We start from the raw sequence: 23,047 nt of genomic DNA, 5'->3' as shown, positions 1-23,047 counted from the left end.
TTTTAACACCGGCGTCAGAGATTATCTGGCTTTTTGATGAAAGATAGAATCAAACACACTCTGGGAGATGTGAACTACGACTCCCAGGGGGCATTTCGGCAAAAGAGCGTCGAAGCCACGCCCCTTCCGGTTTCCCTCACTGGACCGCGGAAGAAACTTTGCATGGTAGTGAATGGAGAGAGAATGAATTTTTTTTTATCCCGTTTGAATTGTGTCATGAATCACACATATCATGTTTGTCAATTTAAAAGATAATTTTCCAAGTCAAGAAAGTCGCAGTTTGTCTTCAAACTAAAGAAATATAAGACTGAAAATACGGGATTAAAAAGACTGCACAGCCAACAGTCGCGTTAGTGACGTCGTCTCGTTTAAAACCCGTAACTTAAACATTGTAGAGCTGCTCCTGTGTGTTAGCAGCCGACAGAACTGATGAACTACCCATTTACATAACTGTAGTGGTCAGTATGGACAGATTTATTGTGATTTTCATCTGTTTTAGTAGTTTTTCTGTGTCGAGGCGGCGGCGGCCATGTTGGTGTTGATGACGTATGTTGAGCGAGACGATGTAGTTCACTGAGCGGTTGAACACAAAACTAGATATTTTACTTTATTTACGACAAAGTTGACATGCATCAATCCAGCTTAAAATGATGTTACTTGTGCCGCTAACGTCATTTGATACATGTAAGTATAATGTTTGCCAGAGCTTATTTTTTAATCCAAAATCCAGTCCACATTTTTGTCGAGGGAACCTGGGCGATGCTAACTTCCGGTTAGCCTACAAAAATGTCATCCCTCTTGTGTTTCTATGTTAACTCACATTAAAGATAGCCTAATTTTAAAAGAACAACAACAGACCTGTAGTCTGCATAGTTTGAAGGTCATGTTTCAACAACATATATGATTGTTTTGATGAAATAACAGCATCTGCAGGCATAGGCCATTTGAATCAGAGTGTTTAATTCTCTTGAGCTAAAAGTGAGAAAATGTCTCCAGTAATAAATCCCAGATCAACAATACAACACTTGTAAACATAGAAAGTAATTGAGAATAGTTCCAAAATGAGAGAGGCATGTATAAAAGCAGAAATTCAGAGCAGTTAAAAATATTTTGGTCCTAAGTAATCCCCCGCCATGAGTGCAAAGCTAGCACTGTGAACAGAAAAACATCGGCGGTTCTGTACCGAGAATGTAAAAAGACGAACAAAATAAAGACACCGCTGCAAAGTTTTGTCGAACAGAGACAGGTAAATTCAGATTTAAAGCAACATCGTACCCAAATCTCACACTAATGTTAGATCTGCTTACAATACCATTCAGAAATGTTTGCATCCCCAACAATCCCACTGCATGAAATGAAATCCAATCACTGCCGAGCCATTAGACCCATTACATTCAAAATATTAACTAAATACAGTAATCAGATGACTTTTAAATCAAGTATTAAACATCCAGCATTAAGAGGCTAGACCTGACCTCTCCATACTGAAAACAATCAGCCTGTACCCGACTCTCTGAGTCTGAAATTACTGATTCACTTCAGAGAGGCTTCGTAGTCATTGTGATAGAAAATTAAACTTTTCTTTGGCCCATGCCAGAATGAGGCAGGTCTGCAAATGCAAACCTCAAAAATGTAAAGAGCTAAATATAAATAGACTTACTATACACCACCATAAATAGAGGAGGCAAGAAAGTGCAAAAGTAATCGTTCGTCTGTGTGCAGTTAGTTTGCATCTTGTCGGCGCAGTTGTCCTCGATCACAGTGTGTGTTTGATGGCCGTCAGAGGTTCACGTTTGTTCTGCAGGTTCTGCTGCAGCTCTCTGAACAGATGGTCCCGCTCCTCAGCATCCAACAGGATTTGCTACAAATGAAGAAAAAAAAAAAATAGAAGAAGATCTCACTCACCATCTCAAGGATTCATACTGAAGCTCAGATTATCTTAAAAAAGGGATGTTACACATTTGTTGAGACCAAACAGATTCCTGCACTTTACCTCTATGAGCTTGTCTCTCTTCTCCAGGCTGGCCCTCAGTTTCCTCTCCTCCCTCTCTCTGTCCTCTCTGATGTTCTGCCAGGCTCTATCGGCCTCCTTCTTCTGCTTCTCCTTCTCCCTCAGCTCCTGCTGAGTGTCTCTGAGTTGAGCTGTCAGAGAAGACACCATCTGACCGTGACTCTGCTGCTGGCTCTGGTGAAGAAGCAAAAAGATTCATTACTAAGGCGTACATTTGTTGTTGCTGTGTGTGTTTGTGGTTGTATGGTTGTAACACCTGCCCCATTCTGCTCATTTTGTCTCACACCACCTTTGATTTCCTGTATCGTTCAGTTATCATCATTAGCTTAAAGACTGGAAATAGGGGGAAACAGCTGGCCTGGCTCTGTCTGAAGGGAACAAAATCCTTCTACCAGCCTCTCTAATGCTCACTCATGAATGGTTCTTTATTATTTAAAAAACATTTTTAAATCAAGAGGTAGCAGGTTGACAGCAGCTTCTTGTTTTCCAGTTTTCTCTTTCAAAACTTTCTAATCCTCTCCTCGTGCCGACACCTCACCTGCACCATGTCCTGGTATTCCTGCAGAGCTGTGGTGAGTTTGGTGACCTCTTCGCACAAGGTGGCGCTGTTTCCCTCTCTGTCCTCCAACAAGGCTGCCAGCTGTGCTCCACCCCCAGCCAACCCCTGACCAATCAGAGAGTCCGACGGAGCCTGGAGGAAAATGACATGTTGTGAGTCAAAGTTTCCCTGTGGTCACTGAAGTCAATATTTACTGAACAACCTCGTCTGAAGCCAGAAGACAGACTGCAGAACAGGTTCCTCATTCAACAATACAGAGAGAGAAAGTTCTGCAACTTTCTTTTAAAAGGCGGAAAAGATTAAATGTACACTTGTGTCACTTTATAACTTCAGTCATCCTGCAGGACAGTGAGAAACTGAAATTGTACAAGTGTGAGTGTGGGAGTGTTACCTGAACATCTTTCTGACATCTCTCCAGCTCCGCTTTGAGGAAGTGGATCAGAGCCTCCTTCTCCTGCAGGACCGTGGTGAGGGCCCTGTCCCTGTGTCTCCACACCTCCCTCTCTTTCTCCACCTCCTGCAGCAGTCGCTCCTTCTCCCCCAGAGACACTCGCAGGTCCTGGAACAAGAGTAACATGCAGGTTTATTGACATAAAACTTGCAAGTACTCAGAGAGTGAACAGTGCATGATGTAACCATGTTTTAAGCCACAAAGCATGCAGTTCCACCCCTGGCTTGCACAGTCTGTGTGTGTGTGTGTGTGTGTGTGTGTGTGTGTGTGTGTGTTCTCTTACGTTAATAATATCCTTGTTGCACTGCAGCACCGTGTTGAGTGTGTCGAGGTCTCTCTCTCTGTCTCTTCCAGCCTTCCTCAGTGCCTCGATCTCTTTCTCCATGCTCTTCTCTTTCTCGGTCATTTCAGACCTCATAGTCTCCAGGGCAGCCTACAGATCACACAAACACGTCACGTCTACATTTGAGACATCCAATTTACTTGTTCATGGAGCTGTCCGGACGATGTGTCGGCGTTAATCCACCGCTGTGCAAAACTGTCTGGGTGAATGTTTGACTAGCGCTAATAAAAAGGTGGAACTAATTCAAACACGAATCCTAACGCACAAGTTTTATCTTTTGTTATTTCATATTTTTAAATTTCACAGCAAAACAGATGCTTTTCAGCTGATTGGCCTTTTGTTTATATTGACTTTTGGGAAAGAGTTGTTCAGTTGTTTCTATAATGTAAATAGTATACCAAAGTTGCCAGTTGGAAAAATGCCTCTTGGTCAACTAGAGAGTCATAATGTTGGTAGTTTTTCTCAGCTCTAGTCTCCACTCATCTCCATTTCATTCTGAAAAGCAGCAGATCAGCTCTTAAATAAGCTGATGCTGCATTTTACAGGCCAAACTGTCTCCAAGGTCACACTGTTAAAAGGCCTTTCGATGTTGTTCTTTGTGTGATCTTTAGTCCACAAAGTATTTCTGGAGCTTCACAGCAAAACAGAGTTGCAGCATTCTCCTAGACAACTGATGAAGATGAAGACTTGTTTTACAACGTAAAAATCAACTGAAAGAAACATAAAATGGCTCCACACAGTCTCTGAAAAGGCGTTATTTACACCTTTGATGCACAGTCGAGCAGCAGCTATTGGAAAGATTTTGGCTTAAAATGGGTGCAAATAATGTCTTTTCAAATTAACTTTGGATCTCAGAACTTCTGGAGACTTTCATTACACTGGACAAGCTGTATGGAGCCATTTTATGCTTTAATGCCTCCGTTGCCGGCGACACATTATGTCCACTTGGACTCGAGAATGAACTGATCTCAAGATCTCAAGAATTCATACGATAAGTACAATAAAATTTGACAAACATATGTCTGACAGGATAAAATGATGAAGTTATGACATTTGATATCCAAAAGGTCAGAGGTTAAATATACTGTGACATAATAATATTGGACATTATTCAACTCCACGGCTCTGGAACATGGCTTGACTGGTGCATGGAGGCATACAAACACGGTGACGTAATTACACTTTCTGGTTGTTGTTTTTTTACATTTTAAACAAATCCCCATCTACTTCAGTTGTTTTGGAATGACTGATTTTTGTGTGAACTGTTCCTTTAACCCAAGTCTAGTTTCAGCAGTAATGTTCACAGAGGAAATTGCTGACATGCAACTGTTACACTGGTAAAACTTCCAGCAGGCATGGGGTAGAAAAAATACCCGTCACAAGACCTTTACAGCTCACACAAAAGCCTTCCGGGCCAGGACGATCGAGTCTGATGACTATCAGCAAAAGTCTTTCTGCTCGTGTCGATAACTGCTATGCTTCAGCGAGTGGGTAATTTGTGTCATCACAAGCAGATCCAGCATTCAGCACTCGACGTCAGTGACCAGGATGGTGTTGGCTCTAACCTTGTTTTCAGAGAGAATTTCCTTCAGATTCTCAGTCAGCTTGTTGCTCAGCTCAGTCCCTGCTGCCTCCTCCACACACAGTCTTCTGATCAGACCCATGCAGTCCTGGAAAAGAGGAAATATCTGTCAGCTTAGCGCAAAATTAGAAACACACACATCTAACAGCTGTCTGGGAAAAACATTTTAACTTTTCTTGACTTGAGGTTAAAGATTTAAGGCTCATCTAAGTGCTGAGTTTTGAGTTTATGAAGCCATTTCAAGCATGAACCAGCAGCACACAGGGCCATGATAACCAGAGGCACGTGTTCATACACTGGATACGCCAGAGCCAAGCTGATATAAATGCAAATGAGAACCCACGCAAACATCTGACAGCGCCGTCATAAACTACAGATCCATCAAACAGGCAGCCACATTCATTACCTATCAACTCACCCTGAAACTTAAATCTGTTCAAACCTGCAGAAATCTGTTTTGAAGCCACAAGATGCACTCAGAGTTCAGAGAGGGAGAGTTGTTGAGGTAAACAACATTTAGGAACATGATTTTCCTTTTATCATACCATTCACGGCCTATCAAACTCAGTGTACTGCGTGCATATAAACAGCTGATCTTTAATGTGAGCGTACAGTGTAACACCTGCACTACTTGCATGCGTTAAAGGAATAGTTTGACATTTTGAGAAATATGCTTATTGGCTTTCTTGGCAAAACTTAGATGAGCAGCAGCTGATTAGCTTAGCTTAGCACAAAGACTGGAAGCAGGGGGAAACAGCTAGCCAGGCATCTACCAACATTTGTAAAGCTTAACTAACCAGTCATATGGGTTTTGTTATGTTTGAACTAGGTGAGTCACGATTCTCTAAATCCACAATTCGATTTGTCTTTCGATTCTATAAATTTTTCAGTTTAAACTTTTTTTAAACAAATTTTTCGGCCATTTGGTCAAATTTAAATCATTTATTTAAATAAATAACTTATTTCACAAGTCAATTTGAACTGTTAAACACAAAAACAAACGGGGAAAATGTTAGATTATCCTGTGTGTACTATGTGTTGCTGTGTTTGAGGTAGTGTGTCCTCGTAGATTGAGACGTGAGAGAAAAATAAATAAGCTGGCGCGGCAGATTAATCGTCGAGTGAAGTGAAATTTTCAATATCATCCGTTGTCTACTAAAACAAATATTTCGCAAACTTATAAATAAGTTAATAAATCGATAGGTTATTGGTGTGTAACTGAATAAAACCACAATGTTGTTATACAGCCACTTTAACAGGCTACACTTCAGATAAAAAAGTCTTTGGTCATCTTTTTGACAGGACAGTCGTATTTGCTTTAACCGCATTACAATCGTGTTTATCCAGAGTAACTTGAGAGTGCAACAGTCCAGTTCAATTCCTGCTGTAAATCATTAACGTGACCAGCAGCTAAAAATAAGAACAGTCATGCTCACAGCTTAAGAAAACATACTTCAGTGTCACCGGTACAATGTACTGAACACACAAAGCGAATGCAGCTCTGGCACTGCCACTTTAAGGGCGTACAGTGACTTCAAAGACAAACAACATTCCAGCGAGCTTTGAGCCAGAAGATCCGACTGCTGCGTGCATGACTGAGTCCTGTCTCCCCTCATCACCTCACCCACCTGGATCACACGCTCCCGGCTGTGGAGGGAGTGACCGAAGCTCTGCAGCAGGGAACTGCCACCCTCCTCCTGCACCAGCTGGGGGAAAGAGGAAAACAAATGACAATGGTTTCTTTTAAAAGTCAGCGCAGTAGATGAAACTGTGGTGATAATTTAATGAGTCTTGGGTAAGGCTGAGTGAAATATACCCCACCACACTCTAGCCCTAAAGCAAGGCTGACATAATGACCGTTCTTTCTTTTTTAGGTTCCTTGTTGTCCTGTGGTTGTGTCTCGCTTTAACTACTGGCGAAATGAACGCAGAGTATGGACAGAAGGCTCCGTCCTTATCCATCTGGGTATCCAACGTTGAGCATTAATGAGCCTTTAATCATCAGATTCTAGGACTTTTCAATGGCTTTCCAGGCCCAATTCCCGCAAATTTAAGGATCTAACACAGCAAATTTTGAGAAATTATTTACTGTTAACAAACTCAAGGAACTAGCAGGCTTACAGACACAATGGTGAGAGATTTTCCCAGTACGATTATTATTATGAATTAGAATGACCCTAAGAGGAATGAGAACAGAAGGCTGAACGACCGTTTTATTTTGTTTTCACAACATATTATGTCCTGACAGATTGAAACTTGATATAAACTCCCAAACCTTTTTTTTCCCCCCAGGAACTGGCAGATCACATTCAGACCTGGAAGCTTCCCAGTGCAACCACAATCTGACAGCTTCACTGGAGTGGTTTGAGTTAAGGGCCTTGCTCAAGGGCACTTCAGGGAAGGTAATGAGGAAGATTTAATCTGCTGCTCCAAGGAACTGAACCATCGACCCTCCGATCACAAGCTGGCTTCTGTGTCCTTTAAGCCACCACTTGTATTATATACTTTTAATAACACGAATACAGCAGAATTTAATACCGTAAATTAGCAAATGTACAAGGATTTCACACGACGGTTACCCTGCTTACCCTGAGTTCTTAGATTATGATTGTTTCAGTGGCTTTCGCTGCCTTTTACCAAGGAAGTGACACACTGTGAAGAACTGATTCACTCAGTGACACAGGTGAAATAGGTTGATAATGATTTGTTCGTACACGTACTGACTGCTGCGTCGGTTTAGGCCTTCTGGCACTCCGCACTGATTCTTACTAATATTCAAATCATCATGAGAGCACAGAGCTGCACATTCTGATAGAGATCAGGTCATGTGAAGCAGCTGAGAGGCCTTTTAATGATATCCTCTATCATAAGACTGCAGAGCCCGGGGCAAACCGCACCGGTCGGGGAAGATTCCAGAGAAAAAGGCCGCGTGTGTGCGCGTCTTTATCTGCACCTGTAAAATGAGGAAACGCAGACACACCCTTCAACAGGCACAAAACTCAGTGCACCCACCCTCCATTCCTTTCACAATGTTATATTTGTGCCCGGTCAACACTCACACAGCGGTTTATGGAGCTGTTTGGACGTGTGCCTGAGGAGCTGCTGTGCAATGTTGCGCTTTGTAATAAACCTGTTTTGCTTGTCTTAAAAAAAGGTCAGGGGTCATTATCTCTTATGACAGCTGGTAAAAAGTAACAACTGTGCAGGTTAATGTTTGTTACATCACAACCTCACCAACATCTCAACTCAGTCTCCACTTATTTTATTATTATTGAGTTGATACATTTTTCGATTTGATTTTTATTGATATGACATTTTACATATTTTAATATATTTATAAACTATTAATGTACAAAATATCAATTTTAACAATCAATTATGCCTCTGACCTTGTTAACCTTTTCAAAAAGGAGCAGTTGACATTCTGGGCAACACATTTGTTCGCTCTCTTGCCGAGTCAGATAAGAATTGAAGTCACTCATATCTTTTTATTCAATATGAAGCTATAGATGGCATCCGGCAAAAAAAAAAAAAAAAAGAGTTCCTGGCTTTCAGCACCTCTAAAGCTCACCCACGAACATGAAAGGTTATATCTCATTCTTTTAATCCAAACAACCACCCTTACTGATAAAAATCTGATGTGACTCCTTCCTCACTCTGACGTACCGTTTCTCCAGAAGTTGTTGCGACAGGGCCAAAATGAAATGCACCATTGTCTTGAATGAAAGTGACAGGTTTCTCTGGGTTTGAACATTGGAGACAATCGGGATGATGCGAGTGCACAACTCCACAAAATATATAACAATAAGAGATCCCTTCTTAACAGGGTTCCAGATGTTAGTGATAGAGGAGACAAGTCCACCGTCTGACTCCTTAGTGAGAGAAATCAAGTTGTTGTCTTTTTGTACTGAATATCCTCTTTTGTTTCCTTGGACAGTGTTTCTGTGTTACGACGTGGTGGAGGGAATGTACCCGCAGAGGAAATTTTGTACTAAAAAGGCTGAAACGTTGGAAATCTCCCCAGAAGACATCTCTTAATGTTCACTATGAACAAGAGGAATGATTACAGCAAGTAAAACCTATGTTTATGTACATGTGGACACCTGACTAATGTGAAACTATCATTTAAAGTGACTGTGAGGAACTTTAAAGTGTTTATGAAACAGTCCTCTGATGATTATAAATGACCTTTAAGAACCTATGCTCCCCCCTCCCCCATTTCCAGTATTTATGCTTAACTAAGCTAAGAAAGCCATACCGACCAAAATGCCAGCTACTCTTTTCACATATAGCTGAAGGCCTCAAATGAGGTTAGAGAGAAAACAGACTGAATAACTTACAGGGGCCCAGTCTTCAGATCCGTTGACCTCAGTTGGTTTGCTCTTCCCATGTTTCAGCTCGGCCTCCAGGGTCCTGATGCGGGACACAGCTTGGTCCAGCTGGCCTCGCAGCTGCCTGAAAGCGTGGTGAACCTTGCCAGTTGTGCTCTGAAATGACGAATGATTTCATAGTAAATAGGGGTGGGCGGTATGGCCGTATCTTTAGGCTGTATCGTGATGCACGATATCTACCTCGATATTTTTGAAATCTCTTCAAAAGCGGTTAATAAATGCTAGGATTAAGCTAGAAGTCGTTATATTTTTTACCAAATACCTCAATATTAATATTGTGATGATATTATAAGACTATTGGTACTTTCACAAAACACTAAAACAATAAGATTTATGAGTAATAATCAACAGTATTGTGAATATAATGATTAAGTTAATACAATTACATAATTTTACTGTATTACAGCATTTAAAATCAGGAAACGCCAACATCTATGCCATAGCTTGGTCTATTGCAATGTCCTATCAGTAAACGTAGGTTGCTGTAGTACAAACACAAGTGTGTTGTTTTAATCTTGCAGGGACTGACATAAATTGCTCCCAGATTACCTATTGCAGCACACTGTGTCAATATTTACTCCTACTAGCACACAGCATGTAGTCAGTTCTAACATTCGTACAGTACATACACCGATCAGCCACAACCTTGAATCCACTGACAGGTGAAGTGAATTACATGGATCATTTCCTTACAATGCAATTTTCTGCCCTGGTATTCAGGTGAATGCTATTTTACACACAACACCCTCTCAAACACTGTTGCAGACCAACTACACCCCATCATGACAACGACACTCCTTCCTCGATGACAGTGGCCCCTCCCAGCAGGACAATGTGCCCAAGGAAAAGAGCTCTGGCCTCTGAATTCTCCAAATACCAATCTAATCTAGCATCCATGAGACATGCCTGACCAAGTCCATCCATGGAGGCTGCACCTCTCAACGGGTTACAGCCACGTCTGATGTGGGCCTCCATGGATCGGACTTGGTCAAGCATGTCCCGAGGAAGGATGCTTGATCGGATTGGGATCTGGGTTCTTTGTCATGTTCCTCGGGCATTGTCCTGCTGTCCTTGCCACTGCCATCAGGAGTACTGTTCGCATGAGGAAGTGACATCCACATGAAAGCCGGGACCCAAGATTTCCCAGAGGAGCACGGCGTCGTATCAAGATGATCAATGTTATTCACTTCGCCTGGGATGCTCAGACGAGAATGAAAATACTCACCTCTCGATGAAGAGGCATGAACTCGTCCCTCAGCTCTGTTAGCACGTCCCCGTCCTCTTCATCCATTTCATCCCCTCCGTTCTCCACCTCCACAAAGTTCAGCACCTTGTTCACTGAGGGTGACCTTATCTCTCCACCTTTACCTGAGTACCTGCCTTCCTTCCTGCCCAAGATTGGGATCCTACTCCCTGATGGCGAACTGAGCAGTTTTCCTTCAATACTTCTCAGCTCCTTCAGCACAAAGTTGGCTGTCTGAACGCCTGGTGAGTCAAACGGGTCGTTGCCATCAAGAGAGTCCAGTGACTGAATGGACTCGGTGCGGGAAGATGCCTGTAAGGAGAGACAGGACCCCGCCAGTGAAGACGGGCTGGAGTTGATGGATGGCACCCTCTGCCAGTGGAGGGGCATGCTCCGGGATTTGTCCCGTGACAATGACAACGGGGAGAAAGGTTGAAAAGGTAGTCGCCGAGGAACCCCACAAACAGACTCATAATCCGAATCGGACACCCGTAACGAATCACAGCCTTCGCACCCTTTGCCCTTTCGGCATCTTTTTCCTGTTCTTATAAAATAAGGACACGTGTCCCACTTCTCGGACCAGCACTCGTACTCTGAGAGCGCCATATTCTCCTTGAGCATATCCCTGTAGCCCTCCTTCTCTAGCTCTCCGTCCTCCTCGCTGATGCTGCCCCGGCTCTGGAAGTCCTGTGGGTGTCTCTGGCGGTAGTTTTGGCGCACCCACTGTCTGATCTTGTCCCTCTCCTGCGTCAGCTTCTGCAGCCTCTCGGACGAAAGGACCCTCACCCTGGCTATCACCGAGTCGAACTTGAACACCCGCTCGAGGACGCTCACGCATTTGCCACACACAAACTCCCCCTGTTCACTGCCCCGGGGTACAGACTGCCCCAGTATGTGAGTCAGCACAGAGAGCAGATCCATTCCTTTGGACGGGGAGCTCAGGGATAGCTGGGACTTGGAGAGAGACACTGAGGAACCCAGAGATAATGTACTGCCTGTGAAGAGAGGACAAGTTACTTCAGACATACAACATGTGATCAAACACCTTTCTTTATTTCCTTTTGCTCCAGACTCACCCCAGGGGCTGCTCAGGGACGACCGGGACAGGCTTCCTCCTCTCAGGGACTCTGTCGGGGTCTGACAACTCTTTTTATTCTGGCCTCCAAACAGCCATCGCCTTTGGTTTCCCTGGAGCGTTCCACCACATATTCGGCACGAGTCATTTTTACCTCTGGAGGACATCGTGGACAGAGGGCTGCTACTGTCGCCCTTGTCGTCCGATAGATGCTGAAAACTCTCTGCGGATTTAAAGAAAGAACAGGGACGCATTTACAGCAGCGGTTCCCAACACTGGAGGGAGTCAATTCAAGATCAGACTCTTTTCTATCCTTATCCTAACACAATATTCTGATATACTGTCACATAAGCATGAATAGGGCTAGGCATGTATCAATATATCGTTGTCGTGATATGGGACTGTATATTGTCTTAAATGTGATGTCATTGTATTGTGATGTGGCATCAGTTTTTAAAATTTGAGATCAATTTTGACATTTTAATCTTATAATTCTAACTTTTTATCACATAATCATGACTTTTATCTCCTAAATTGAATTTAACCTTTCATAATTTTGACCTTATATCGCATAATCTTTATTTTTTTATCTCACAATTATGACTTGTCTGATGAATTTGATTTTGTATGTCATAATTTTGACTTCTGATGTCATAATTGCCACTTCAATCTCATAATTTTGACTTTTTAACTAATAAATCTGACTTTTTATCTAATAATTCTAACTTTTTAATCACATAATCATGACTTTTATCTCATGAATTGGATTTAACACATCATACTTTTGACCGTACATCTCATAATCTTTATTTATTATCTCACAATTGTGACTTGTCTCATAAATTGGATTTTGTATCTCATTATTTTGACTTTTTTTCTAATAATTCTGACTTTAAATGTCATAAATTCACATAAAGTCAAATAATTAAGGGGAAGTTTGGGAATGGGAATATTCTTTTTATCAACTTGGTTTTTTGTTTTTTGTTTTCTGGCAGAAATGGTCTTCCATAGGAACTGACCCTGAGAACCAGCTTTATTGTCAGTGTTCATGATAGGAAAGACGGAAGAGAAAGTCATTAAAGTGGACCTGGCCTTGACCCAACAGCTGTCAGCTTGTTTTGAAATATTGTTTCTGAGTTGATGCTGACTTCATTTTCCAGCTCTCTCCTCACATCACAACAGGTCAGGGGAAGTTCAACAGATCCATCTAATCCAACCAGTTTGACATATTAACTGTCTCCCGGGTGCTTTGACACATGATGTCGTGTTATCTCGCTCCTGCACGGATGTTTTGGCCGGTTTATTACAGCTCACAGCTGCTGGGTGGTTGCAGTATAGCCTCGCACAGGGCGGGACACGTCGACCTTGAGCCACGCTGACAGTGAACCCAGTCAGACCGTCGATGAATGAAACTTTCTCCTCAACATGAACATGTCGCCCCTCACAGGACGCCTGCAAATGATACCTCGACTCATTTCCACCCAGTCGAGGCAGAATAAAACCATTTCGACACGTGATTTTGACGTGAAAATATGTTTTCTGCCCACGGAAACCGAGAATAAACAACCATAAAACGCGATGCACTGCGTTAATGACCTTTGGATCAACAATTCAAAGGGAGTAATCCCTCTCAAAAACAGCTTCCACAGAGAAACCCTTCATCATCCAGTGGAAAACAGTTGAAGTGTCGTCTGTCTGAATCTATTTTAAGCGGCTGAGGTGCAGCGATTCAATGTGAAAGTAACGTCAGCCTGCGAAAGAGGAGCTCCGGCGCTTCAACACGCAGGCAGGAATATGAAGAGCACAGTTCAGCTCGGTCCGGTTTCAACAAAGAGGCTTCACAAACACACAGTCAGCTCTCATATGAAGTGTTTTAAAGCGCAGTCTTACGTGTGAGTCCGCGCTGAACGTGTCAAAAGTTAAAGTCCGTCCAGCGAGGAGGAAACCGTCATCGTGGTCTCGGAGGACTGAGGCGAAGTGGACGGTGACACGTTTCTCACAGCGAGAACAAAATCTCCACCGGGAACTGATCCTGGAGTCGTTGCAGTTGCAGCAGCAGCACACCGGAGCAGAGGCAGAGAGGTGGGTGTCACCTTGCCGACGTCATCAGTCATACCTGTTTGGAGCAGCGCGAGGAGGAAGAGGAGGAAGAGGAGGGGAGGTCTGCTGACGCTGGCTCAGAGGCTTTAATGGGACTGTTACACAGTTCATCCACAGTAGGAGGAGGGCATGTCATGAACACACACCTCACTGCACACACTACAATGTTTATAACAGCTTCTTAATACAAAAAGTGTTCGTGGCAGTCTGTGATTTACCATTTTGGTGCTGGTATTCTCTTTTCAAGCCTTATTTGTTTACATTTTTGGCATTTAAAGTGAGCCGAATTAGCAATAAGTATCTCCTGTTTACATTGTACCCATAAATATACATGTAACTATCATTGGATTGCTTTGATACTGAATAAAACATAAAAATAAGAGGATTCTCAGGCAAGTTCTGAAGCGGCTTGTCTGTACCATTTCTAAGGGAATTTATGGACGAGTATTCACAATTAGCTTGATAAATAACACTATAAAGTCACACTAAATGATATCAACATCAGTATCATGTCTGTGTGTTAAGATTTAACATGTAAACCGGTCTGTGATTTACCATTTTGGTACTGGTTTTCTCTATTTAAGCCTAAATATGTCCACATTTTTGGGACACTGGCACCATTAAAAGTATGCCGAATTAGCTATTAGCTGTTCCTGTTTGCATTGTACCCATACATGTACGGATAACTATTATTTGATTGCTTTGATACTGAATAAAACTTAGAAATATGATGATTCTCAGGCAAGTTCTGAAGCGTCTTCTATATACCATTTCTAAATGCATTTACGGACGTGTATTCACAATTAGCATGATAAATAATAATATAAAGTAACACTAAATTGATATCAAATATGAGTTTCATGCCTGTGTTAAGATTTGACTGAGTTCACAGTATGTTTGCATCCCCTTCAACTCTTCTACGCCCTCTGGAGGAGGCTTTTGGCTTTGTCCTGCAGAATAAAAGCAGAAATAATCTAATTCTTATGACTTAATACCTCAAAATGATAAGACAGTCCATCACAATTATGAAATACTGTCTTAGCTTTCTTATGAGATAGTATCTCATCATTATGATTATTATTATTTCACAATTATGAGAAACAAAGTCCTAGTTTTGAGATTGTTTATTTCATAACCATGACTTAATATCTAATAATTATGTGTTACTTTTTCCTATTTTATGACTTGAGTAGTCACATGATCTTATGCAGGATAATTAGTTTGTCGTTGAGCATCTCCAGCTTATATAAAATTGTATTTTGTGCATGCATAACAAGGTTGAGGCTCTATTAGCTCAGAATCCACAACCCAGCCCCTATGAATCAGTTAATTAAAGAAAATCAATTGATTTTATTGATTGATCACTCCCCCTATGCTGCTTTGATGTAATCATGTGTAAATGGCAAAAGTGTCAACATGTGTAGTCTGCAGTCAGGGGCTGAGTGAACACTACCTACACAGATTATCATCAGGACAAGCTACACAAACATCTCAACAATGACATGGGACAGATATAAAGCAATCTTATAGGATCAAACGCAGACAGATAATCACTGTAAACGATGGACTGTAAATCATTAAAAACGTTGAGATTTCTAGAGATTGTTTCTAACATGTTGATGTGACTGTTACATCCCACAACCACAATTCACAGATATATAGTCAACCTCATATTTCAGAGGGAGATGCCACAAAAAAGCATTAAAATAACTGAAAATGAATGAAAATCAGAATATAAATAACTTACATGGTTTGGGCAAAAGTTTCTGTCCAACAATAACTGTGAGATTGATGTTTATACGAAACACACCATTTAAGACACACTCAAAGGTTAATTTAACACCAAATTACATTAGGCAGGATATATATATCACATAAAACTAGCCTGCTCAGCTCTCTGGGGGGTAAAACTCTCCATCATGCTGCATTTGTGTCAGAAGAGCACCAAAAGAGTGGAGGACGAAGCAGTTTTCCTCCACTAGGGGGCAGCATTTTATTTGTTTTTGCTCATGTATTGCCATCATGCATGACTCACTTTGTCCTAGTGAGGACTATTTAAGGATGTTTCTTGAAAGGGAAATTTAAAACCACTAAAAATACAAGAACATAGATAGTTTGGTCGTATATGAAAGCCTCTTCTGGTTCAGAGGAAGGTGAAAACACAGATGATGACTACTTTAAAACTGTTATATATATATAAAGTCTGAACACAAAATGCATCACAGAGCAGATATTAATATTGACTGATCTTTAGTTATTTTTTTGCTCACAATTTGGCATAGTTATTCCAAAAAGGAATATGTTAATGTCGTGAGATATATGCACTCCAAATATTTAAAAAATGCAGCAGTGTGTACGCAAATGTGTCCCAGGCCACACTGAAGGACTGCTGACTCACACCACAAAAAGGAGCCTCAACAAAATGGATTCAGGTGAAGCACGCTTCCTGATTTCCATTCGTTTACTGTAAATGCTAATGATGTATTTGGGCTCTCTTACCTGCCAAGATATGCAGATGTCTGTTTCAATGGATTCCACTGTTAAACTAGTGACTGCAATACCACCAATGCACTACATTAAGTTGTTTCTTTCCTTAAGTGTGAGTTTTTTCACACTCGGCTACTCCGTGTCCAAAATGTGTCTCACTTTCCAACGTAATGCAGCTGTTTAAACACACTGTTTCAAATGCTTTCACTGTTTTCACAAAACTCATGAAAGAAGACAACATTTTATTGATGCTTAACATATCAAATTCTACAAAAACACAATAAATCAATATAGGCTTTGTTGCTGGGTGAGAAAGTCCCCAGACTCCCCGGAAAAAAATTGCACAATTTTGTGAGTTGTTGAGTAAAACAACCTTCACAACCTTTATGAAACATTGTCTCGGACAATTTCTTTAACACCTGGGCCTTCTTGTAAATTCAGCAAAAAGTTAATTCCACCTTTCTATAAAACATTGTGTCCACTTGTCTCTATGTGTTTATTTGCACACACAGCAGATAAGATCTGATCACAAGTGGTCACGTTTGAAGACATTTCGATTGCCAGGTGTGAATTGACGTATTTAAAGCGTGATAGCATGCTAATAGACAATAAACACATTACAACAGAGGCTGGCGGGAATGTCATTAAAAAGTTTTAACCTTCTGATACTGCTAGATGACAATGATCATCACAGTTATTATAAATCCTCAATAAAACATGAATCTTTTTATCAAATATTATGAAAATGTCAAGGTCATGGTGGCACTTGAGGGCAGAGTTATGGGATCACCGAAGCTATTAGAGTCATTTTCTAAAGGATCATGACTGTTCGGACAAAAATTCATTGGTAAATGCTTTGTTTTTCATCATTTTTTAATAAAATATCAGTCATCTGGACACCTTTGCACAAGCACAAGCCATTTCTACAGTATTTCCAAACATAACAGTGTCTGTCTGGATCAGATTAGTTAGTTTGAATCAGTTCAGTTAGTTCATCAGCTGAACAGCACTTTGCGTTAACATCCCTCACACTGTGAGCGAGTTGGCTTCATGTGAGCCACTTCTCCATGCAGCTCATGAACACGGTGAAGTTGGAGTGCCACTGAGTGTGCTTCACTCCAGAGTGAACGCACATCGTAACGTCCCCACGAGCGTCCAGCGTCTTCAGCCCAAACGTGTCGTTCTTGTAAAACTTAAGCGGGAGAGAGGAAGAGAAAGCCGAGTTATTACAAAATAGGAGAAGAGAGAAATCAAATTAAACGTGGCCTGTAGTAAAATCATAGAAGGGTTTCGATTTGACATTAAAGTGATGCAATTTATGTGATACAGATTAGCAGAGTTGATTGGAAATATAGATGTGGGTTTGCGACTCACCTCCTGGTTCCTCATTTCTACAATGTTTTCGTTGCTGTCATAGAATCCAAAGTGGCTGTGTGGGAAAGAGGAAACAGTCAGTCCAGGTAGAGAGATCGAGAAACTTCTAGTGTCTGAAACAGTTCCCTGAACAAACATTTAGCGGGCCCTGTCACTTCTAGGCAGATTTAAAGGTTGTTTTTTTTCTGTTTTTGCTGAAGAACCTCGGTCTTCATGTTCCTCCACCGCCTCCACGTCTGAAACCAAACCTACACCCGTGATTTTCATTTGAAGGACGTCCCGATGTGTTCACTGTAGTTGTCTTCCTCTGTCTTTACACGTCAATATACTTATCTCGTAAACAATAAATGTGTTCAAATGTCTGTTTGGCTGTTACTTAATCAGGGAGGGTCACTCTCACTCATATTATAGAGAGATGTTTGGTAAAAAGGGGAGGAGAGAGATTCTTCTCTTGGTGGCACTATGAGTGATATTACTGAAAATATATATATTTTTTTATCACAGGCGCATTAAAACAGTGTGTGTATGAAGTGTAACTGAGGACAGTGAAACCTGGACTGCCATGGTGTGATGACGCCATCGTCCGGTCCTCCAATCAGCACGAGCTTGTTGATGCGCAGGAAGTTTCCCCTCCATGCTGACCAGGTGAAATGGAATAAATGTGGTTATTTTTTCCTTTAACAATGCACATAATGGCCGTGACGGGGAGTCAATTCATTACCTTTCATTTTGTTGTGAGGTTTGTCACCGTCGAGCAGCGGCAGAAAGCCGTTGCCTTTCAGGTAGCGGGGCCTTTGGTGAGGGTCTGTGGAGAAAACATGCATATATTGTGTTTGTTGTACGTCTCTTCAAGGCGAGGATGCACTGCCATGTGCAGGTTCTCCTCAGTTACAGTTAATACTTTCAGCTTCTCGAATCACTGCAGACCTCCTTCCTCATTCTCACCGTTCCAGTAGTCGCAAATAGACACTTTCTGTCCAAGTCTGTTGTAGCAAATACGGAACACCGTCTTCTTCATGCAATCAGGAAACACCCACCGCAGGTAGTCTGTGTCTGTGGAACGAGACGGCGAGAAACTCACTGTATTGCAAACTCCCTGGAGGACAAAGTTATCTAGACATGCCTCAAACTTAAAATGAAGCTCTCTGACCTCCGTATTGTCCGGCCTGCGGCGACGACAGCGAAATGAAGGTGTCAACGTTGTGGTCTGGCATCGTGGAGAGAAGCGCTCGACAAATAAGACCACCTTAGAAAAAAAAAAGGAGAAGACACAAGTTTGAGTTAGACAGACCAGTGTCTTCCTGTGTTCAACAATCCTCAGCCACGATTGCAGCTGTGATGTTCATTATCATCAAACACTTTTCTAATTAGCAACAGAGCTACATTTTCATTATCGATTGAATCTGCCCTTTAATTTCACAAGTAATCGATTAACAGTTCAGTCAACAGCATGTCAAAAAACGTTGTGAAAAATGTTCCTCACAGTTTCCAAGCTGACGTCTTCAAATCACCTCTTTTGTCCAACCAACCTCCAAAACCCAAACACTCCTGATTTACTAAATCAGCAAATGGTCACATTTAAGAAGCTGCAACCAGCAAATGACCTGGAAAACTCTGAGCTGATAACACATGTACTACTAATAAAACGACTAATGGCTGAATTCAGATGAGCTGCTTTGGTTTTAGGGGATATAATCACAGCTGTGTGTCCAACCCAGAGGTGGTAAAAGTACTGATTCAACTTCTTTACTCAAGTAAGAGTAATAAAGTACTGACTCTGAAATGTACACAAGTATAAAAGTAACAAGTTTCCCTCTGAAGGATATTTCTACCGGCCCTTTCTGTGCAAAGCCAAAAGATTTGTCCCCGCTGTTCATAAACACACCAGAAAGATCGCTGGTTGTTGAGTTTCTTTCCCAGGACGTAACAAATATTAACATTTTGTGTTGGTGAAGCATCTTTCAGGATCTTTTACGTCGTTTCGTACTGCTACATCACACTGATAGGTTGAAATCAGTCTTGTGATGTTGGAAAGGTGGCGTGAAATGACCCCAAATAAAAATAATCAATAATCAAATACATGCATTAAAATTAAAGTCACAAGCCTGATTTGAAAATCTAAGTGGTAGAAATTACAGATATTTGTGTTCAAATGTAGGGAGGAAAAGCAAAAAGCTGTCGCAAAACTAAATGCTCATGTAAAGTACAGAAACCTGAAACATCTACTTCTGCTCTACTTCCTGTACTCTGGTCCAACCTGAGGTTAAAAGATTGACAATCTTGTTTGTGAATATGTTTTCTTCATCCAATGCATGAGACATGATAATGAAAATGAAATGTAGAACTGGGAGCCGGTTGGGTTTAAAAAAAGGTACTTATCTCGGTGCTACAAGAGTGGAAGAGGAAGTTGAAGGCCTGTGGTATAATGATATATATGTGTGTGTGTGTGTGTGTTTGTACATTAAGTGAGAGAGACCTTGTCAAGGGCAGATAAGACATTGTGCTGCCACTCCTTCACACTCACGGTGGTTATTTTGTTAAATTGACCTTCATTAGACAGACACTGTGTCCCCTCTCGCTCTGTGGGACCTCTTGTGTCCTTGCAGCCAAATTATAAATCGTCAACGTTTATCAAAGATTAGGATAATCTTACAGAGAGAAGTCATCTCGGCCTCTGAAAGACTCACTGACGCCTCTCCTCTCACTCACCAGATCCATCACATCTATGTATGAGATGACAGTTCAGAGACGAATAGCTCTGAAAAATACACACTCACCAGTTTATTAGGTAGCTGAAACTAGAGCAGTATGAAGGCACGAAGGCTATAATGTTAATTATTTTAATTTAAACTATTGCAGAAAGGAGTTTATCGAACTTTATAATCGTTTCCAGGCAGGCTGTGGTATTGCTGAACAGTATTGCATTATACAAACAGGTGTTTCGATTATTTTGTCCAGCCCATTTCATAAATGAGGAGAAAGGAAAAATGAAATGAAATGTTTAAGAGTGTGTAACGGAGTGTGTCAGAGGACCTTGTGAAAAGCACAGAAGATGGACGCCATCGGGAGCCTTCTTCATGATGGAGTCGATGGCCGTCCTGAAGCCTTGGACCTGCTTCCACAGCGGCTTCAGACTGGACACGTAGTTGTACAAGCAGATCGTCGTCACCTCGGTGCCTGGATGCACCTGGGAGAGGGAGTTAAAAAAAAAAAAAAAGGAAGTGAGTGGCAGAGGGGGGGAACAGATTAACAGGAGCACAGTGATTAAATCAAATACCAGCAGACTGAAGATGCTATCAGCCAGCTCACTCAGACGTTCCTCCAAAACAAAACTGATACTGAGGAATAGAAAGTGCCGGGGGAACAGAAACGGTTACCTTGAGACCGCTCCCTGATTTTCACTTCACTTGAAACCTGCCTGCCGTCAGAAAAACCCTGAATGTCCTCGAGAGTTAAAGGGGAAGTCTGAGGTTTTACACAATTCATCAAGTTTATCATGTTGCTTCACTGGTGAGTAAAATATGAACAGCAGGTTCATAAAGAGTTAAAGACACACATGGACCAAACTAACATCACTTTTAATCAGTAGCAGAATGTAACTAAGTACGTACACTTACTCAAGTACTGTACTTGTACTGCCGTATAATTTTGTATGTCCATTTTATTTATATTTTTAGTTCACTACATTTATTTGATAACTTTAGTTTCTAGTTACTTTCCAGATCCAGACAGTATTGTAATGAGTACCCAAAAGTTACACTTAGTAAAAGTAAAGATTTTTTAAAATGCTAGCTTGATAAAGTGAAAGTCACCCATACAAATAGTACTTGAGTAAAAGTATCTGATATCACATGTACTTCAGTGTCAAAAATACAAATAAAAGTAAATTATACATGTATTTACATGTATGCGTATACTCTACAGTATACTGTCTGTCGATCGAGTATCAGATCTGATATTCAGCATTTTTCTGATATTGGAATCAGAGTTTTTTCTTTTGTTTCAATAAAACAAGTTAATCTAAAGTGAGTTAGAAGTACAACATTTGCCTCCACAATTTCATTCAGTTTTACTTTGTTTATATGTGGCGGACCCTGCCACCTTTCTAACTTCAAACAGTGTCCTGGGACCTTATTTTCCTCAGAGAACAGCTTGTTTACTCACTTGTGGAAAAGAGAAATATTTCTGATTTTGTAGTATTACCTCATTAATATTGTAAATAATAATTCTGAGTTTGAATTTCTTCTCCAAAACTACATAGTGCTCCTTTAAATTGATCTTGAAAATTTGAAATGAGTCATTCTGCACAGTGAATACTCTTACTTTGATTTGAAGTACATTTTGACGCTTATACTTTTGTACTTTTACTTTGATGACTGTTTGAAGACAGGACTTGACTTCCTTGTTTTTACACCGTTTTATACTTTCACTTGTGCAGATTCGTGTGCTCCTCTTCCATCACTGACTCTAACGACACTGAACGGAGGACTTCAGGACACTTTTCCACATGTTCGCACCTGTTTGGAGATGTCCTACCTTGTTGATGTAGAGAGACAGCGTTTTGAACTCCTTGGGTCCGTCAAAGATGCCATGCACGATGATGACAGGCTTGTATCCGTCAACACAAACCCCTGTCAGCAGCTGCAGCAGCGGCAGCAGCAGCAGGGACACCGGGGATCCTCGGCTGGTCTTCATCTCCTCCCGGTCACAGGTGACACCTCTGGCCGAGCAGGGTCGACAGAAGGGACCGCAGGCAGACTTCACCTCGAGCTGATGAGATCTTCAGCGGTGTTGATGAGTGATTATATGTTAATTATCGATCCTTTCACCTTCTGTTTTGACTTGGAGAGCATGTGAGCGCGTCCTTCCTGGACACTCCTCCTGTGGCAGTGTGTGGTCTGAGATGCTTTTTGTAAGTTGGTGTTCATTATAGCATAAATATAAAATCTGTATGAGGCTTATTACAAGTACTATTATTGTTGTTGTTGTTATTAGATCATGTCCTGATAAGAGTGTACAAACACAGGGATTTTTACTCAGATTTAAAGGATAAGTTCACCCAAAAATGAAAATTCACTCATTATCTTCTCGCCCCCATGTGGATGGAAAATCATTTAAAGTTTCGTAGTCCACAAAACTTTTCTGGAGCTTCACGGAAAAATCAGCATTGCGGTGACTGTTTTACTTTGTTTATACTTGGCGGACCCTGCCACCCTTCTAGCTTCAAACAGTGTTCTGGGGACCTTATTTTCCTCTGAGAACAGCTTGTTGATTCATTTATTGAAAAGATTAAAAAAAATGTAGTTTGTATTATGATCTCATTAATATTGTAAATATGAAAATTCTGACTTTGGATTTCCTTTTCAAAACTACACAGTGCCCATTTAAAGCAACATGTAACGTTTTTACCTTTAAATAGCAGCTTTAAAATC

At 41.3% G+C, this 23,047-nt stretch overlaps 2 protein-coding genes and 1 long non-coding RNA gene across 3 annotated transcripts; 1 reads left to right on the top strand and 2 right to left on the bottom strand.

The window, feature by feature from the left end:
* Window positions 1–564: 564 nt before the first annotated feature.
* Window positions 565–3,079, top strand: LOC311259269. The gene is made up of 3 exons (XR_014622846.1): window positions 565–684; window positions 2,577–2,722; window positions 2,989–3,079. It is a non-coding gene; the product is annotated as an uncharacterized lncRNA (long non-coding RNA).
* Window positions 941–14,481, bottom strand: LOC311259268 (uncharacterized protein). Its single transcript, XM_084356307.1, has 11 exons — window positions 13,545–14,481; window positions 11,656–11,877; window positions 10,562–11,574; window positions 9,286–9,432; window positions 6,575–6,652; window positions 4,930–5,034; window positions 3,305–3,454; window positions 2,962–3,129; window positions 2,550–2,702; window positions 1,994–2,185; window positions 941–1,861 (listed from the first exon to the last, which is right to left on the bottom strand). The coding sequence occupies exons 2-11, from the start codon at window positions 11,819–11,821 to the stop codon at window positions 1,757–1,759; spliced, it is 2,277 nt and encodes a 758-aa protein (XP_084212433.1). The 5' UTR covers window positions 11,822–11,877; window positions 13,545–14,481; the 3' UTR covers window positions 941–1,756.
* A 1,982-nt stretch (window positions 14,482–16,463) lies between these two features.
* LOC311259519 (lysosomal thioesterase PPT2-like) lies at window positions 16,464–22,804 on the bottom strand. Its single transcript, XM_084356739.1, has 8 exons — window positions 22,152–22,804; window positions 20,649–20,802; window positions 18,766–18,861; window positions 18,561–18,668; window positions 18,337–18,420; window positions 18,168–18,252; window positions 17,616–17,670; window positions 16,464–17,433 (listed from the first exon to the last, which is right to left on the bottom strand). Exons 1-8 carry the CDS (start codon window positions 22,308–22,310, stop codon window positions 17,290–17,292), a joined length of 885 nt encoding a protein of 294 aa, XP_084212865.1. The 5' UTR covers window positions 22,311–22,804; the 3' UTR covers window positions 16,464–17,289.
* Window positions 22,805–23,047: the final 243 nt, after the last annotated feature.

The sequence above is a fragment of the Pagrus pagrus genome (assembly GCF_965226575.1).
Source record: "Pagrus pagrus genome assembly, chromosome: 7".
Taxonomy (NCBI): domain Eukaryota; kingdom Metazoa; phylum Chordata; class Actinopteri; order Spariformes; family Sparidae; genus Pagrus; species Pagrus pagrus.
Note: the sequence above shows the minus strand (reverse complement) of the source record. Positions and strands in the feature narration are given on the sequence as shown.